The 18,572-nt window shown below is 58.6% G+C and overlaps 1 protein-coding gene across 2 annotated transcripts; it reads left to right on the top strand.

The window, feature by feature from the left end:
• Positions 1 to 2,685: 2,685 nt before the first annotated feature.
• On the top strand, positions 2,686 to 18,207 carry GIT1 (GIT ArfGAP 1). 2 transcript variants are annotated; one of them, XM_054573250.1, is made up of 21 exons: positions 2,686 to 2,996; positions 8,682 to 8,815; positions 9,277 to 9,389; positions 9,509 to 9,614; positions 10,166 to 10,383; positions 10,465 to 10,559; positions 10,898 to 10,940; positions 12,684 to 12,710; positions 12,900 to 12,948; positions 13,404 to 13,476; positions 14,045 to 14,142; positions 14,521 to 14,632; positions 14,766 to 14,899; positions 15,084 to 15,236; positions 15,342 to 15,572; positions 15,656 to 15,709; positions 15,900 to 15,986; positions 16,109 to 16,182; positions 16,289 to 16,471; positions 16,608 to 16,671; positions 16,805 to 18,207. In XM_054573250.1, exons 1-21 carry the CDS (start codon positions 2,945 to 2,947, stop codon positions 17,015 to 17,017), a joined length of 2,313 nt encoding a protein of 770 aa, XP_054429225.1. In that variant the 5' UTR covers positions 2,686 to 2,944; the 3' UTR covers positions 17,018 to 18,207. The 2 variants fall into 2 exon arrangements, with proteins under 2 accessions (XP_054429225.1, XP_054429224.1); XM_054573249.1 differs by lacking the exon at positions 12,684 to 12,710 and having other exon boundaries at positions 2,874 to 2,996.
• The last annotated feature ends 365 nt before the right edge of the window (positions 18,208 to 18,572 follow it).

Below are 18,572 nucleotides of genomic sequence, written 5' to 3'. Positions count from 1 at the left end.
GGAGAGGGGACTGGTATGTTAGTGAGACTTGAGTTAGAATTCCTCCTTATTAATTGCTTGACCTTAAACAGACTGCTTACATTTTCTGGTTTCTCAGACCACTCATCTCTAAAATGAGACTGGAAACTACCTCCTGGAACGAGCTAAGCATAGTAACTACCCTGGAAACGGCGCATCCCTCAGCCAACTAGGCGGACTGAGACAGGTGCGGGAGACCAGACATACTGCCTTGGGGAGCCCACCTTACAACAAGATCGGAATAAGGAATTCCACAGCAGCTCTACTTAGAACGATCTAAGAGTGTTTGTGTGGGAAGTGTTAGCAAAAGCTTGCAAACTCTCCGCGCCTCTCTCAGGTTTCTTTGTGTGGTCTCCTTCCTCCTCCACACCCTGCGGTGCCAGGCCCGGGCTGGCCTGGAAGGATGAAGGATGAATGTACGGCCTCGCCCCTTTCTCCAGCCTGGGAGGAGCCAGCTGGCCTCGTTAGCAGCCAGGGACCTCTGCCCGCCTCTACCACGAGGGGTCAGCAGAGTGTTGTGGCTGCTTCACGAGTTGAGGAGGGGGCTGGAGCGGGAGAGGGACCGCAAGGAGTGGCCGGGAGAATGCCTGTACATTTCCTTATTAAATTGTTTTTAGGACCTTGTGTGTGATTTCCCTTTAACTGTTCTGCTTCCTGAGGTGACAACATCTCCAAAGGGAAATCCTGAAACCCTTTTATCCCTAGCTCAGGCCTACGCTGTGGCGGGGCTGGGGGCTTCCGGGGCAAAGTTTGGGGAGTGGATCCGTGCTTGGGCCACTCCCAGGTAGTCCCCGGCCAACCGGAAGGTAGGGCAGGGGAACGGAGTCAATCACCCGTTTTCTCCTGAAAAATCCTGGAGCTCAAGGAAGGGGGTAGCTCAGGCTAGATTGGGGGTGGGGGGCCGAGCTATGCCCTTGGCAGCTGGCTGTCCTTTTGCCAGGCGGCCATACATAAACTAAACCAGGTCGCTTTTCCTCCGGCCTGCGCGCTCCAGCTGCCACGTGCTCGAGACGCGCCCACACAGCAGAGAAACAAAGACAACCAAGCGATGGGGCTGCCAGCAGCCGCCTCAACATTTAATAAATGAAATTCCATAGCTGGGGGGTCGATCGCATGAATGGGCGGCCACCGTTGGTCGGCTGTGCTCCTGGTTGCGTGGCCAGGCTACCCCTCCCGTTGCCCGAGCTGGGGTCAGCAAGCCCAAGGACTGCTGTCTCTGTGCGGGTGCAGCAGCGGGTGGCAAGTGGTGTCCCACCCCCATCCCCACCCCTCTAGGTATCCTTGCTTACAGAAACCCCGACAGCCAGCGGCTCACTGTGGGGGAAAGGGAGGCCTTCAAGATTTTTTTTTTTTAAGGTGTTATTTTAAAAATATCCCGGGGATCGCTATTTCAAACAATCATGTCAATCTGGGCTGCAGTGAAAGGCGATGGAGGCAGCTTAGCATGTATTTCGGGTGATGTGACTCATGAGCATTACTTTGTCTCCCCCTGGAAAGCAGCCTGTCCACCCACAAGTCACTGCTGCTCTGGTACCACTGGGATAAAATCGACCAACTATGGCACCCCTGCCCAAGGACTCCCCCCCACCCCACCTCACACCGGTTACTGAGCAGGATTCCTTCAGCTTGGGAACTCTCTCTTAAGTGTGTCACCACTGACCTGCCCCCCAAACCTGGTCCTAGACACCCTTGCCCCCTTTCTACAAGCAGAGTGCTCTGGCTTTTCGCTGCTGCAGGTATGGGGGCTGGGTGCACGCGAGGCACACGTGTTTGGGGGAGCATGCTCAGTGCACGGTTGCACCCACGTGCAGCCTGCGCCTCAGCTCCCTGTCTGTACACCCCCCTCACCCGCCGAGTCTCTGTGTGAAGTCCAAGAAGAAAGGCTGCCACAAAAATAAAAGTACCTGTATATTATATGCACACGCCCTGGACACATACCTCTGGTGGCCCAGAAACACTGTGGATGTATACAAGACGGACGACAAGTGGATATTACTGCCCACAGGCACAGTGGTTACTCGTCGGGAGGTCTATAAATTCTGTCCAGATCCTTTCCTCTCCGGGGGCAAGTATCGAGGAAGGATAGATTTATTCTTATTCTGGAGGCAGGGAGTACATTGCATGACCTCTCTGGCAACCTGGGCGTCCATATTGTTAGCAGTGTGCATAGTCAGCAAGAGTGTGACCACACACACCTGGACACACAAATGTGGACACATGGGGGACCAGGACGCACACTTCACCCCAACCAGAGATAAGCGGGCATTTCAAACTACAGCCCCTTTACTGGAGAAGGGGCCTGGGCCTCCAGCTCTTAACTCTTGTCCCTGATTCCCGGGGGCCACAGTCCTACGGCCCGAGCAACGGGCCACCCCCCATCTTGCAGATGAAGGGGATAGGGCTGAGTCACATTGCCTCCGGGTCAGGGCAACGCCAGAGCAGCGGGTCAGGGCCGCAGACGACACCGTCCGCCGGAGGCTGGCGGCGGCCGCGGCCCCTTTAAGTGCCCCCGCCCCCTCCCGCCCGCACTCCCGGCTTCCTTTCTCCGGTAGGCGCGGCCAGCAGGGCCGTTCGGCGGGGCGGGTGTGCGGGCTGCCCCTCCCCCGGTGGGCAGGGCCTGTGCCGCTTCCTGCAGGAGCGGCTGGGAGCCGCGCAAGGGGCGGAGAGAGGGAGCGCGAGTGGCGGCGGGGCGGCGCGGGGCGGCGCGGGGCGGAGGGCGCCCGAGGGCGAGCGGGCAGGCGGGCACGGCGGGTTCCGGGCCAGCCCAGGGGGCGGTTGGTTGGCCGGGGCGCGGAGCCTAGCCGGGGCCTCGCCAGAGCCGGGCCGGGCAGCAGGGGCCGCCGCCTCCCGGGCCCGCCGCCTCCCGGGCCCGCCGCCCGCGCCCCCCACGCTGGCCCAGAGGGCTGGGGCCGCGTCGCCGCTGAGGATGTCCCGGAAGGGGCCGCGAGCGGAGGTGTGTGCGGACTGCAGCGCCCCGGGTAAGCAGGGCCTGGCCGGGGGCGGGACCGCGCATCGAGGCCGCCGCCGGGCGGGCGCCGGGGCCTGGCGGGAGCGCCGTGCGGGGCCAGAGGGCGGGGTGGGGCTGGGGGCTGCGGCCTCCGGTCTCTGGCCTCGGCCCCCGCCCGGGCCACTGCGGAGTCGCGTCCTTGCCGGGAAGGCCGGCCTGGGGGGCCCCTCTTCCCTCGCGTCCGCAGACTAGCGAGGAAGGACATTCCCGGCGCCGCCTCCCACCCCTCAGTCAGAGGGAGGCGGGCAACTAGCTGCCCCCCCACCCCCATCTCAATATCCAAACGGAAGCTCCAGCCTGGGGTGGCCGGAGGGCTGTGGTGGATGCTGCCAGGATTTAGGAGGTGGGGGCGAGTACGGTTTTGTGTCATTTTAGTGCCACCCCCGCGTCTTGCACCTGCTGCTCGCATGGTCTGCTGGCCCGCTGGGGTGGCGGAGGGCAAGGGGCAGAGAGCTGGGCAGATGGGCCGGGGGGAGGGGGGTCTTGGATACTGTTTCCTCCGGAGCAGATGAGGGGGTGACTACTCCTAGAACTCCCTGCTCCTGGCTCCCAAGGCTGGGGCTCCTTGCAGGGCCTGTTGTTCCGGGCCAGTATGAGCCTAGGTATCTTCCCCTGAGGTATCCCCAGGCCGCCTGGTGACTGGGAGCAACTAGACTTAGCTTTTCCTTTGCCCCACTGAGGCCTGCTTGGGTAGGTGAGCTCGGCATTGCTCCAGCTTGGGCACAGACCCCTCCTGGTCCCCTAGCCCAGCCTGACTAGAAATGTGTAGGGAGCAGTGCTGAGAGGTGTCCAGACTCCCAGGGATCCCACTTGCTTCCTGGCCTGCCCCTTGGCTTCATTTACCATGGTGTTTCCCTTCTCAGCAGAGTCAGCTCCAGGCTTATTTGAAACCCCCTAACCTGCTGAGGAAGTGGGCAGTGACCAAAGAGACTGCTCCTTTCGTGATGTGGGAGGACACTGCCAGTGATGGGGCTCAGCAGCTGGCCTAGGGAAGGAAGCCCTGGCCCTTGTCTGCCCTCTCTTTAGAAAAGCAGCTTTCTCCCTGGGTAGGCTCAGGGAGTCTGTGGACTCGAGGCAGACTGTGGGCAGACTTAGTGTGAGTGTGGAGTGCTGTTTTGTGGGCCCCTAACTTCCAGCCATTCTTTGAACTGGCCAGGACCCTCACAGGCTGAGACTTAGAGATGCTCTGGTGACTCCAAACTAGAATGTTTGGGAACTGCGGAGGCCTCGCCGAGGCACAGTACTCTGTGGTTATGACCCTGAGACCTTCTCTCAGGGCATGCCACAGTCTAGAGGGCTCTGACGAAGCTGTCGGCGGGTATGTGTTCTTACCCCTAAATATCTGGAAACTGTGCTCTCCTTGCCCCAGCTACATACAAGCAGGTTAGAGGATGGAAGGGCTAAGAGGAGAGCTTGCCTTCTGTATGTCTGTCCCAGGCTGTTCTGCACATCTGCTGGGCTGTCGTAGCACGGGGTGTGGCAGGGAGCAACTAGGGCTGGGAGGGGGGTGCACAGCAGACACTGTTTGAGGGGAGCCTGGATTTTAGTACTGCCTGTTTTCCTTCTTATTCTGTGACCCATGGCAAACTTTGCTCACTCTGAGTCCCAGTTTCCTTAACTGTGAGGCTAAGAAGTTGGAGTAGAAAGGGTTTTTGAGGAGTGCCATCTTCAAATCTGTGGTCCTGAGGGCTTAAGGGACATAGGGCACCATCAGAAAAGCAGTGTCTTTTCTCCATTACATTGCCTGTTTGGCTGAAGCCTCTGAAAGCCCCCTGGGCTCAGGGAGGAGCGGTGTGTATCGCATGTGTTGGGCTGCCCAGCTCCTGTCCCCGGTCCTTGTTGCACAGAGGCATTCGTGCTCTGGGGGCCTCCTTTTCCCTTGATCCAGAATGCAGGTCAGGAAGAGACAGATGGTGAGAAGGTGAGGGCGATGAGGTGGGCAGGGTGTTGACAGAGTCTTACTCATCACCCCACCTCAGCACCTATAACTTGGTGTCTGACACATAGCAGGCACTCCCCAAGTGTTTGGACGCTTGTCAGGACCCCTGTTGGCTCCTTGGGCCTGCCCCATTCTCCAGCGGATGATGCGAGGAGTGGCGTTCTCAGCCTAGTAACTGTAGCAGCCTCACTAGGGAAAAGGCTTGAGCATAACCAACTTTCTAGAGCCCAGGCCCAGAGCTGCTCTCTAGTATGTGCCTCATACCCAGAGTCATAGGCTTCTCTCACTGTCGCAGGAGCCCTGCAGTCCCAGCTCTAGGAATGGGGCTGTGGCTTTTTTATAGTTGGTTAATTTTGGGGGTCTTAGAGGTAAAATAAATGGTCCTCCCAAAGGCCTTTGTCCTCCCTCTGCTCTCAGGCCTGGGCACGCAGGATAAGTGTGAGTATATTGTGAGGCAGCTGGACATGGCATGGCTGATGTGGCAGCTGGTTAGGTGCCATCTGTGCCCCTGTCTGCCTTGAGAGTCCCAGAGAGGGACAGGGTTCAGGAAACCTGGAGAATGTGTGTTCCCCCCTTGCTTCCCCTTCACCCGCCCTGCCACACAGACCTGGGCCTGCCCCTCGCCCCATGGCCCTCCATCGCAGCCCCGGGCACAGGAGTGGAGACCTGCAGGCGCCTCGGATAAGCAAGGCTGGCCGCTGGCTGAGGACATTGGGGGACCTGCAGGCTCACTTGCCTCTTCATAATATAGATTATTGTGGGGTAGGTGAGTGGTGGGCTTTCTTCCTCTTTTATTGAGCTATAACTTACATAGGACAAAGTGCCCACACCATACTGTTTAGCCTGATGAGTCTTTACGTTTGTATATAGCTGTGTAACCACCACTGCCGTCGAGAGGTAGAGCATTTCCATCAGTCTACGGGTTTTCTTGTGCCCCCTCCCAGTCAACGTCCCCCAAAGGTAACCACCACTCTGACCTCTATCCCTATGGATTACTCTTGCCGGCTTTCAAGAGGACGGGCTTCTCTCTCTCTTCTGATGAGATTCTGGTCCTTAGCTCAGGAGAGGCTAGCCTTTATAGTAGACCTATTGGCCTCAGAGGCCACTAATGGCTTTAAGTGGTGACATGAATTTACCTTAGTTGAGGCACTGGTTGACATTGTCCCAGGACCCCTGCTGCCACTTCATTTGCCCACACGTGTCAGACCCCCGCGCTGACTGGAGGTAGAAGTCCAGGAGGAGGATCGGCAGGTTACCGCATCGCCTAGCCCTATGTTCCCTGTCTCTTCTGCCCCAAGTTTTGTCCAGGGAGCCTCTTTGGGACAAGTGGCCCTTTAACCTTAAACTTCAGCAGCCATTTGACTTTCAGAAGCTCTTCTTGGCCCTTCTGCTTAGGAACTGGCCTAGGTGGGGTTTGGGGGCTTCTGCTTGGGTACAAGCATTCCCAAAGCCCCTGGGCGTGAGGACTAGGCAGTAGAGTGAGCTTGGGTTTCTCATCTGTGTCAGTCAGAACTCAGCTGACGCTGGTGTGGCCCAGATCAGGACAGTGTCCCCTTCCCAACCTTCAGATCTCAGGTCTCTGTGGAGGAGAGGGAGGACCCCTCCTTCAGCCTAGGAGAGTGCCAAGCAAAGACTTGGACCACATTCCCCAGATCCTGGTCTCTTGGTCATTGCCATATTCAGGCACTTGCCATGTCTGTCCTAGCCCTGAATATCTGGCCAGTCCTCCTAGGCTTGGCTTCTCTGGTAGGGCCATGGGCCTGGGGTGGGGGTGGAGGCCTCAGGGCGGCCGATTTATGATCCTGGCCTGGGCGGCTCCCCACTTACAGGAAACCCCACCATTTCAACAAGAGGAATTTAGGCTGCGTCATTTCCAGCTTCCTGCCTGGGCTGCTGGAGGTGGCTGTAAGGCAGACCCCTGACCCAGTGGTGTTTGGGAGTGGGGGGAGGGAGCTTTCCATACCTGGAGTGCCTCACTGCTTAGGTAAAGCCACACGAAAGCCTGCCTTAGGGCAGTGGTCCCCAACCTTTTTGGCACCAGGGACTGGTTTCGTGGAAGACAGTTTTTACATGAACCAGGAGGTGGGGGAGATGGTTTTGGGATGATCCAAGTGCATTACATTCAAGCTCATCTACTGTGTAGCCCAGTTCGTAACAGGACTGGTTCTGGTCTGCAGCCCAGAGGTTGGGGACCCCTGCCTTAGGGCTCCCATTTTGGCACCAGTAGTGGGTTCCTCCTCTTGGGCCGTTGGAATTAGCCCCCCAAGAAAGTGTATGGTGAGCGCCTTGTGTATTCCTGTTGTCTTGTTTTGGAGGGAATTCCTAAAGAAGCCCTGACCCAAAAAGCTGAGCCCCCTCTTCCAGTTCCTGTTTCCATGCCAGGAGCGGCACTCGCTGTGGGCAGAGCTTAGGCTGCACCCTGGCTCAGTGTCTCCTCACAATTCTCCTCGGAACTTTGACAGAAGTCCTTTTGGGGAGGGGTCTGAAAATCACTGTTTGGGGAGGCTCTCATCACCCCCAAGCACCAGGGGGCAGGGCAGAGAGTCAGCCACCCCTCCCCAGGACAGGGCTTCCTGAGACGGGGTGGGGGCCCGGGCAGAGCACAGTGTCCTGGGCGACAGGCTCCCTGCCCCCTCTCTCCAGTGGCACACAATGGCTGCTTTCTCCCCCATGACCTTTCCACAGCCTGAGTTGTGTGCAGCTGTCTCTTCCCTCTCTCCCAAGGGGCCTGGGGTGGGTGGCATCTCCCCTGCCCTTGAGAAGGACCCCAGGGGGCTCCTGCCCTGGTCTGGCCCCCTTCATATTTCTAAAGTTCACTTCTCCCCAAGGAGTTGAGTGTGGCTCCCAGAGCCCTTGCCCGCTGGGAGCCGTCCCCTTCAGGGGCAGCACTTACGGACATGGCATGGTCTCTGGCACCTAAGTGCCTGGGCCCCCATACCAGCAAGTGCTCAGCCCACTCATTAGCTGTGTGACCTTGAGTAAGTGCCCTGACCTGTCCTGAGCCACTGTTTCAGCAGGGGTAGCATTTCCTACCCTGCCTGACAATTGGGAGAGGCATCATGCATACAGCACCCAGTGGTAAACAGTCAGTGCCCAGTCAGTGCTGGTTCTCTTGCTCTCTCCATCCCCCTCAAGATGGGCTCCATTGGTCATGGTGGCAGGAGGCTCAGGCATAGAAAGGCCTCGTGCTTGGCAGGGTAAGGGCAGAGTCAGGAGCCCTTAGAGGGGCGCGATGGGTGAGGCAGGTGGGCCAGGGGCTCCTGCGGAAGTCTGGGTGCAGGAGAGAATGTGGCGCTGACCCAGACGCGGGTGGCCTGTCTAGGGCTGTGTGGTGCGTAGCCCTCAGGGTTGTACCCCCTAGGGGACCCTGCCTCCCCGGGGAAAGGCTGTGGGACTGGTAGCGGTTGACTGCAGGACAGGAAACGATGCCCGCCGAGCAGGCCCTGGGGACCGCACCGTCCCAGAGGGACAAAGATGTGTAGGAAAGAGTGTGGCTGTGTCAGTCGCCAGCTGTGAGCCTTTTGGGAAATCCCTCTCACTGCCGCAGCTCAGCTGCCTCACAGTCACCTGTGCCTACTGATGTCCCAGCTCCTGGACCTCCGGAGTACCCCGTGAGTGGGTGTGTGTGGAATACCAAGCGTAGTGCTGGCCCTGAGCAGGTGCTTGGGGGTCTTGCCTGTGCCTGGCTGTGGCTGACCCTTGCCTCCACCCTGGCAGACCCTGGCTGGGCCTCCATCAGCAGGGGAGTGCTGGTGTGTGACGAGTGCTGCAGTGTGCACCGGAGCCTGGGACGTCACATCTCCATTGTCAAGCACCTTCGCCACAGCGCCTGGCCTCCCACACTGCTGCAGGTACGGGCCTGGTCAGCGGTTCCTCCTTCCTCACAGAGGGTGCCGAGCACAGGCACATTCTCCTCGTACTGACATGCACGCCTGCCTAGATTCAGCAGCTCCCAGGGGCACCCACCGCCTGGGGCAGAGCCTAACCCTGACCCTTTCCACCCATCCACTCGTCTGAGAGAGGAGGCATCCGGGACTGGAGTCAGACAGATCTGGGCTCTCACCTTGGCTCTGCCACTTACTAGCTTGGCCACGTAGCGTTGAGCAGGTCGCTTAACCTCTCTCAGCCTTTGCATGCTGGCCATGTGACCTGAAATTCTAAGCAGGACCTACATCCTTGGGTGGCCTTACTGGATGAAGGTGCAGCAATGACAGTCACACAGTAGGCCCTTTGGTACTCCTTGCAGCCACACTGGCTGTGGCCGGTGCCCAGCACTCAGTGGACTCTCTCACTTGGCATCTCCTTCCCGCAGATGGTGCACACGCTCGCCAGCAACGGGGCCAACTCCATCTGGGAGCATTCCCTGCTGGACCCTGCGCAAGTGCAGAGCGGTCGGCGCAAAGCCAACCCCCAAGACAAAGTCCAGTGAGTCGGACTGGAAGGGTGGTGGCAGGGGCTGCATGGTCTGGGACATGGGCCTGGGAAGTGGCCGGATAACTAGCCTCTCGCTCTGCTCCTCATTTCCTCCTGTGTGCCCCATGCAGCCCCATCAAGTCAGAGTTCATCAGGGCCAAGTACCAGATGCTGGCATTTGTGCACAAGCTCCCCTGCCGGGATGATGACGGGGTCACCGCCAAAGACCTCAGCAAGGTTTGCAGGGCCCCGCAGTGGACGGGTGGGCCGCTCTCCTTCTCGTCCATAGTGCCCCGAAGGCCCCTCCCTCATCACCACTGAGCTCTAGGCCCCAGAGGCAGCCAGGTCGGGCAAGAGCAGTGGGCACGGTGGAGACGAACTTGCTTGGCTAGGCTGCATGTCGTCAAAGCCCCTCAGCTCCCAGGGGGACACACAAGGCTAAAATTCCACAGCTGCCACCCAAAAGCCGGAGGAACTTAGAGCAGTTTCTAAGCCTCTCAGAGCCTCAGGTTCTCCATCTATACAATGGGAAAGAAATAACAGCATCTATCTCATAGACAATGTCTATTCTAAGCAGAGCACGCAGCACGTGGTAGTGACTGACGACGGCTTTTATTTATTGATATTAACTCCTAGGGGGACCCCCCTCTGTCCTCCCTGACAGCCTAACTTAAGCTGAGCCCTTAGAGCTGTAGAAGTCCCAGGTGCTGCTTACACTTGGTGCAGCTTAAGGCGGGGGTGGGAGGGTTCATGCACACACATCTGTTAAACACTCCCACTCCTTGCAGCAACTGCATTCAAGCGTGCGGACAGGCAACTTGGAGACATGTCTACGCCTGCTGTCCCTGGGTGCCCAGGCCAACTTCTTCCACCCAGAGAAGGGCACCACACCTCTGCACGTGGCTGCCAAGGCGGGGCAGACGCTGCAGGCCGAGCTTCTTGTAGTGTATGGGGCTGACCCTGGCTCTCCTGACGTTAATGGCCGAACACCCATTGACTATGCCAGGTGAGGGTGGCGGAAGGTTGATGCTCGGGCGGGCGTGGGGAGGGCTGCTGCTGCAGGCTGAGCCATGCCCCCTCCCCACAGGCAGGCGGGGCACCATGAGCTGGCGGAAAGGCTAGTTGAGTGCCAGTACGAGCTCACTGACCGGTTGGCCTTCTATCTCTGCGGACGAAAGCCTGGTAAGCAGAGTGTGGGGCAGGCCTTGCTGTGCCAGGCAGGTGGGACCCAGACACACCTCAGCAGCAGGTGCCATGGTGACAAAGCCGGCTGGGGAACAGTGTTGCTAGGCAACTGGATCCTGTGAAATTGCTGCAGGCTCTGGGCTGCAGCACATTGGGGTAGGGAGTGGGGGTGGGCCTAACTTCCAGCCAGCTCCCAGGGCCTTTGGGGGTGGCCTCCCCTCTTCCCCTTCCCCTGGACATTTCTGGGTGCCAAGCCGTGCTCACGGCAGTGAGGTGGGCTTCCAGCTGCTAAGGCCACTCAGTACCAGTGACTTGGCATTTTTATTTTTGTTCAGATCACAAGAATGGGCATTACATCATCCCACAGATGGCCGACAGGTGAGTGCCCACCTGATGTCCCTTCCCAGAGGCTGTTAGAGGCCACGTGGGTGCCTGACCCCCAGAGCCCCCAGCCCTTCAACTCCCTAGGCCTTAGGGGCCTGGAACCCCTCCACACTCCCCACCCCACTCCCTTTGGGGCTGGAAGCACAGACATTTCAAAGAGTCTGGTCCTTACTCCCTAATTCTGGGTTCCAAGGCAGGTAAGAAGTGTCAGCTTAGCACATGGCCAGCATAGCCTGAGCCCATCCTGTCAGGAACATAGTGCTTGAGTACAAGGAGCGGTGGATCACTGGGCTCTATTCCTCACTAAAATCTTTAGATAAACCTCTGCACTTCAGTGAAAAGTTGGTGGGCTCCCGAGATTTGACTAACTCGGGACCACTGGCCAGGCCTCTGGAGTGTGCTTATAAATTGGGCAGGGGTTAGAGGGCAGGGCTTGGCACAGTTCGGGTGTTCTGCCTCTGAACTGAGAGGCCCCAGGTGCCCAGGCTGTGGAGGACAGTCCCCAACCCCTCACCCCAGCTCATAGGATGGGTGCTGGCGCCACCTGGTGGCTGCCTCTGATGGCCATGTCTTCATGCCAAGCTGTGCCTGCTGGCCTGGATGGGAGACAAAAGGCTCTCTCCTTCTCCAAAGGCCAGTGTGGGCAGATGGGGATCGTCAGGGCTGGGCACCGCGGATTCCTGAAACCAGACCTCCTCTGTCCCGAAATCCTAAGCCTCCCGCTCTTTCTTTGGTCTGATTCTGCCTGGTGTGTGTGCCTGTGTGACGGGGGTTGTCATAAACCCACCGGCATGTACTCAATGAAATGTTAACTGCGCACCTTCGCAGTGTCAGCTGCTGCTCTTGGCATGGAGACACAGAGGTAACTCAGACATGATCCCCACCTTTGAGGAGCTCACAGTTTAGAAAGGGAGGCCTCCTAGTCAGACAGTTGTAGTTCAGTGTGGGAAGTACAGCAGGAGAGGCAGAGGTATAGACGTTAGAAATGCTGTGCCAGGAACTGAAAGCAGATGGTGAGACTGGAGCATATGTGAGAGGCCGGGAATCCCAGGAGCAAGATTGGAATAGAGACGGAGTGAGAGAGTGGCCAGACCTGTGAGCCCTGACAAGAGCTGTGACCATCCCGAGGGCAGAGAGGTTCTCAGCATGGATGTGGGGAGCCAGCTGTGCCGCTCACTGGCTGTGTGACTTCAGGCAGGCTACTTAACCTCTCCGAGCCTTAGTTAATCTTTTCTGGAAATGAGGGCAACGATACCTATCTATCTGGGCTGTTGAGAGGATTATAAATAAGGTGATGCATGCAAAGCACTTAGCATATTTTTTAAATGAGCTTTTTGTTAAAGCATGCTACGTATCCTGGTATTGAGAAGTTTTCACGGCCAGGGGTAGGGTAGCCAGGCACATCAAAAAGATCACCCTGGGTGCTGGGTAGGAAAAAAAGATTGTAGTGGCAAGAAGAAATGATGGCAAAACTTGGGAAAAGTCTGGTAAAGGGTGAGGGAGGTTTCAAGTGATTCCCAGGAGCTGCGTTGGTGCCGGGTGAGTGGGTCACTGAAAGTAGGAGTGAGCCAGCCAGGAGCAGGTTGTGGGGAGAGATGAATTCAATTTTGTACATTCTGAGTCTGGCGTGCGCAGAGATGGGTCCAAGCTTGATGTGGGAAGGCGTGTGCTGCCCTGCTCCTGGGTAATTGCTGCCTCTGTCCTGTTCTTCCCTCTGCTGCCTTCCTCTGGACTTAGATCTCGGCAAAAGTGCATGTCTCAGAGGTATCTGGTGTCTGCCATGGGAGCAGGCTCTGGAGGTCGGGCGGGGCAGGGTGGCGCTTGGTGTATTGCATCTGGTGTCTTGTTTCCCTGGGATCCCTGCATGTTTGGGAGGTCATTGGCAGGGGCCTGGCCACCTCTCATGTCCAGCTTCTCCCTATTCCACATTCCCATCTCCCTCATTGTCCACAGCCTGGACCTGTCCGAGTTGGCCAAAGCTGCCAAGAAGAAGCTGCAGGCGGTGAGTCTGCTTAGACAGGCTCCTCCTGATACTTGGATATGCTCCCATGTTTAACCCTCTCCCCGCCCCCAACGATGGCCCCCATCTTACGCTGACAAGGTGCCCTTATCCAGTCTTTGACCTGCTCTCACTGTGTTCACTCCAGTCTCTTCTCTTCTACTTCCCCACCCCCTGTCTTTTATCCTGGCTCTGCCTTTCAAAGGCTCCCGGGGCGCTAGCTCCATCTCTACCTGTACCAGCATTAGCTGGTCCAGTCGGGCCTGCCTCTTGCCCTCTCCCACATTGGAGCTTGGCAGGCAGGCCCCCAATCCCAGTGTCCAGTTGCAAGACTGTGGAGGCTGGGTGGCATAAGGGTCAGAAGCCATTTCCCACATCTTATGACCTCCGGTGAGCTGGCCCTGTTGGTGGTGGGGGCCAGTTGATCTGACAAAGCCTGTGCCCACCTCTGCCTCCAGCTCAGCAATCGGCTTTTTGAGGAACTTGCCATGGATGTGTATGATGAAGTGGATCGAAGAGAAAATGACGCTGGTGAGCTGTGGGTGCCTCAGCGGCTTTGGCCAGATGGGACAGAGCACCTACCTGCTAGGGAAGGGCTAGGACCTGGTGTGGCTCTCGGGTACTTTCACTGAAACTAAGAAGGGGTGCTGGGGTTGGTCTGCTCTGCAAGCCTGCATGTGAGCCCCTGCCAGCTGTGAGCCCGCCTGGGCAGCTTCCCCAGCTGGGCAGAGTGCTGAGCCAGAGGCAGCCGGCCCGCTCCTCCCACCCCACCCTCGGGCTGGGGCTCATCTCTGCTCTAGCTACCTCCCACTTTGGCTCTCTCCCCAGTCCTGCTCCCGCCCCTTCCTCCCATCGTTCCTTCCTGGCCACATCCAGACTCCAGCCCAAACTCAGCTGGGCCTTGCATGAGGGAGTCACCTTGTTCTGTCAATCGGCCCCCAGCTGGCCTTACCCAACACCCGTCTGAAGACCACCCCTGTTTTGATCACCAAGCTCAGTGGACATGGGGAGGAGCTAGGAAGCTATGCTTAGCATTGACCCCAACCCGCTTGTGGGCCTGGCCACCCTGGACAATCTACTCCCTGCTCCTCCCCCACAGTGTGGCTGGCTACCCAAAACCACAGCACCCTGGTGACAGAGCGCAGTGCTGTGCCCTTCCTGCCTGTTAACCCTGAATACTCAGCAACACGGAACCAGGTGAGGAGGCTTGGTAGGGGGGGCCTGGAGCTATTTCCTTCCTTCCTGGGGTCTCCAGCTCCTTGGGCCCTGCCGTTCCTCACCGGCTGTTGTCCAGGACTGAGCTTGTTCTTCTCCACCCCTGACCACGGCCTCCCTCCAGGCCCGGCTGGCACCGGGACTTGGGAGTGAGGAAGAGGCTGTTCTTTTGAGCACTTGGTGAGCAGCCTTTGGGGGTTGGGTTCCTGCCTCTTCCTGAGAACCACCCCCCAGGCACCCGTAGTCTCTGCCATCCCTCACCCCCTGTCCAGCCAGGTGAGCCGGGCTGGATGTTTTTAGCTGTGGTTATAGCAGATAGCAGGGGCCCCCTCATGCCTGTCTGGCCCATTCTCCTCGCAGGGGCGACAGAAGTTGGCCCGCTTTAATGCCCGAGAGTTTGCTACCTTGATCATTGACATTCTCAGCGAGGCCAAGCGGAGACAGCAGGGCAAGAGCCTGAGCAGCCCCACAGGTAGGAAGGGCGAGGATGGATGTGCGGGCGGTGGGCACTGTTCCAGGATATTCTCTTTCATGGCTCCCTTTCTGGGGTAGCATGATAGATGGGTTATGTGACTGAGCCCTGAGTGACAGGCCTGTGCCCTCAGACAACCTCGAGCTGTCTGCACGGAGCCAGAGTGACCTCGACGACCAGCACGACTACGACAGCGTGGCCTCAGACGAGGACACAGACCAGGAGCCCCTGCGCAGCGCCGGCGCCACGCGGAACAACCGTGCCCGGGTCTGAGCGCTGCCCCTCCCCGCTTTCTCCTCAGGCCCTCAGTCCTCCATCAGGGCCCAGCTCTGTCCTCTCATTAGCCCAGGGCCTGGGGGGCAAGTAGGCTGGTCACAGCTTTGAGAGCAGCCTTTTGAGGGCATTTGTCCCCTGCCCCTGGTGGCTGACTGGCTTATGTCTCACCCTGCAGAGCATGGATTCGTCAGACCTGTCCGATGGGGCCGTGACGCTGCAGGAGTACCTGGAGCTGAAGAAGGCCCTGGCTACCTCTGAGGCAAAGGTGCAGCAGCTCATGAAGGTCAACAGTAGCTTAAGTGACGAGCTCCGGAGGCTACAGAGGGAGGTGAGGGCTGTAGCCTAGGTGGGAGTGGAGGCTCCCAGAGCCCCAGCGGGGAGGTGGGGGTGCTGCCTGGACCTTCGGGAGTTTCTGACACCACTTCACTCTCAGATCCACAAGCTGCAGGCAGAGAACTTGCAGATCCGGCAGCCGCCTGGGCCAGTGCCCACGCCTCCACTCCCCAGCGAACGGGCAGAACATGCATCCATGGGGCCTGGTGGGAGTGCCCACCGCAGGGATCGCCAGGCCTTCTCCATGTATGAACCAGGCTCCGCCCTGAAGCCCTTTGGGGGCCCACCTGGGGACGAGCTTGTCACCCGGCTACAGCCTTTCCACAGCACTGTGAGTTGCCAGCTCAAGGCGGTGGGGAAACAGCTGGGTGTGCCATGGGGCCCCATCATGATCCCCACTATGCTAACCCCCAGGAGCTGGAGGATGACACCATCTATTCAGTGCATGTCCCTGCCGGCCTTTACCGGGTAAGCGGTTCCTGAGGCAGGTGGGTTCATTTTCACAGATAGGTTCTGGGCCCCAGCGGGTGCCAGGCTTTGTGCTGGAGGCTGGGCACAGGGATGACTGGACATACACACTTCCCACCCTCAGTGCGGGGAAGCTGGAGGTGGGTGACGGGGAGGAGGAGAGACTGACTCCAGCTGTCCTGGGTTTCAGGTCCGGAAGGGGGTTTCAGCCTCGGCTGTGCCCTTCACACCCCCCTCCCCACTGCTGTCGTGCTCCCAGGAAGGAAGCCGCCACACGGTAACATCTCATCCCCTGTGCCCGAGAGGCAGGCTGAGTGGGATGTGTGCATGGGAGGCGATGGGAGGCTGGGCGGGTCTGTGGGAGTGCACCTCACCTGCCGCCCTCCCTGCACCTTCCAGAGCAAGCTTTCCCGCCACGGCAGCGGGGCCGACAGTGACTATGAGAACACGCAAAGCGGGGACCCCCTGCTAGGGTGAGGCACACAGGTAGAGGGAGGTCACATGGGCCCTGGGGTGTCTGAGGGCACAGGCCAGAGACCTCATGCCGGGAATGCCTTTCTTTCTAACCCTGGGCCTCAGGCTGGAAGGGAAAAGGTTCCTAGAGCTGGGCAAGGAGGAGGACTTCCACCCAGAGTTGGAAAGCCTGGATGGCGACCTGGACCCCGGGCTTCCCAGCACGGAGGACGTCATCCTGAAGACCGAGCAGGTCACCAAGAACATTCAGGAATTGTTGCGGGCTGCCCAGGAATTTAAGCATGACAGGTATGGGGGTGGGATACATGCTCTTGTGGCCTGTCGGTGTTGCAGAGGGCAAGAGAGGGGCCAGTGTTCCACTCCATTGTCCTGAGAACCTTCCCTGAGAGCCCCCCCTAATTTACACCCTCCTCTCTTCCCACAGCTTTGTGCCCTGTTCAGAGAAGATCCATTTGGCTGTGACTGAAATGGCCTCTCTCTTCCCAAAGGTACTGGGACCAGAGAGAGGAACAGGATTGGGAGGGCCTAAGGGTGGGGCAGGTGTAGACACGGATACACCCTGCGACAATCAAAGGTCAGAGTTTGAAGTACGAGGCCCAACTCGCTCTTTCCTGCCTCCAGAGACCAGCCCTGGAGCCTGTACGCAGCTCTCTGCGGCTGCTCAATGCCAGCGCCTACCGGCTGCAGAGTGAGTGCCGGAAGACAGTGCCTCCGGAGCCTGGCGCCCCCGTGGACTTCCAGCTGCTGACTCAGCAGGTGATCCAGTGCGCCTATGACATCGCCAAGGCTGCCAAGCAGCTGGTCACCATCACCACCCGAGAGAAGAAGCAGTGACCACTCTCCCTACCCCCTCACCTACACCCTGGGACCTCACTGGCCATGGGAGCTGGGCCACTCCAGACACTAGTCCCCACCCCAACAGAGCCGCTGGCACAAGTGCCCTTAGTGCTGCCACTCTCCTCTGGCAGCCAGGCGCCCTGGTGCCCGCCCCCCTCAAGCCCCCAAGGATGGGGAGGTGGGGTGGCAGGAGCTTCTGTCCCCCACATTCCATGTACCTCCCCCTGTACATAGCATCCCCTCCCCTTCTAGCGTGCAGGGGCCTGTAAGGCATCACTCCCAGCCCCTTGCCCTCCAGGGCACCCTCAGCAAAGGGTCAGTTGGGGACACTCCAAAGTGGGGTGGCTCCCCCTACATGCATCCCACCCCCATGAGCCAGTTCAGCCCTACTAGGGGCTGAGTGGGGGCGTCCCCCCCTTTGTACATAATCTCTGTGGATGTAGCCACCAGCCCCCATGCTGCTCTCCTTTAATGCCAAACGGCCCCTGCCTAGGGCACAGGCGCCAACCTGTGTTCCCGGGGTCCCCAGCAGCAAACACTGGAAAATCTTTTTTTTTTTTCTTTCCTCTCTTTTACCCCTTAATTTTAACCTTGTGGTAACCGAGTGTCCCTGCGTGCCTGCGTGCGAGTGTCGGGGGCGGCAGTGCCGTTCCAGAGGCCTGGCCGATATGGAGTTCTGTAAGGGGTGAGGGAGCAGAGCAGCAGGACCAGCACTGGGGGTCAGCCACCCCTCACCCACCCTGGGGCCAGGGACTGCCAGAGTAACCAGCTGGGGTCCTGCCCACTGCCTCCCCTCATTACTCCCGCCACGCGTACCCCTTCTTTATGAACTTAAAATGGAAACCACTTCCCTCCATCTCTCCTCCCCCTCCCTTGTGGAGGGGGAGTATGCTGGCTGGGGCAGAGAACTGAGCACCTGAGCCTGGGGCTGGTTCCCCGGGGTCCCTGACTCAGCTGAGAGGCCCCTCCCTATAACCTCTGAGAGGCTAGCACCTGTGCCTGCGGTGTCTGGGTACCTGGAACCTGGGCTGCAGCCTGGGAAGGCTGGAGAGGCAGATGGCAGCACCCACCAGCTCTTGTCCCTGTCCTGCCTCTGTCCCAGGGGGCCAGGCTCTACCTGTGTGGTGGTGGGTGGGCTGACTGTCAAGATGTGTATCATGTACATTTGTATCAAAAATAAATAAGTGACCATGTGCTGTTTCTGGTACTTAGAGAATTGAGGGGAGACTGGAAGGTGGTGAACCTGAAAGGGAGAATGAAAAATCTGTCAGCAGCATGAAGCCAATGAAGACAAACTGCTCCAAATCTAGGCACTGAGGGAAGGGGGACCCTCCTGTTTTTTAGAGAAAGAGCTTAGAGTAACACCACCATTGCCCCTAAACCCTACCTTTAGGGCCAGGTTGGTAGTGCCCAACTTGATTTTATGAACTCCCTGCCTTGCACACAACCTAAGTGACCTAGAGCAGTGTCCTGGGTGGGAGTGTGTCCGTAGGGCAGATGTACAAACTGAACGCGAGGTTCTACTAAAATAATTTAATTAAAAATACAGTTT

Source organism: Pteronotus mesoamericanus, unplaced genomic scaffold, assembly GCF_021234165.1.
Source record: "Pteronotus mesoamericanus isolate MK-2021 breed Mesoamerican mustached bat unplaced genomic scaffold, CSHL_Meso_final contig_246, whole genome shotgun sequence".
Classification (NCBI taxonomy): Eukaryota; Metazoa; Chordata; class Mammalia; order Chiroptera; family Mormoopidae; genus Pteronotus; species Pteronotus mesoamericanus.
The sequence above is the reverse complement of the archived record's forward strand: the minus strand, read 5'-3'. Positions and strand labels throughout refer to the sequence as shown.

Coding starts and splice junctions, on each gene's coding strand:
- GIT1 (XM_054573250.1), top strand. CDS start 2,945: ATGTCCCGGAAGGGGCCGCGAGCGGAGGTGTGTGCGGACTGCAGCGCC. Junction 10,384..10,464: donor ACACCCATTGACTATGCCAG/GTGAGGGTGGCG, acceptor CCCTCCCCACAG/GCAGGCGGGGCACCATGAGC. Junction 10,560..10,897: donor TCTCTGCGGACGAAAGCCTG/GTAAGCAGAGTG, acceptor ATTTTTGTTCAG/ATCACAAGAATGGGCATTAC.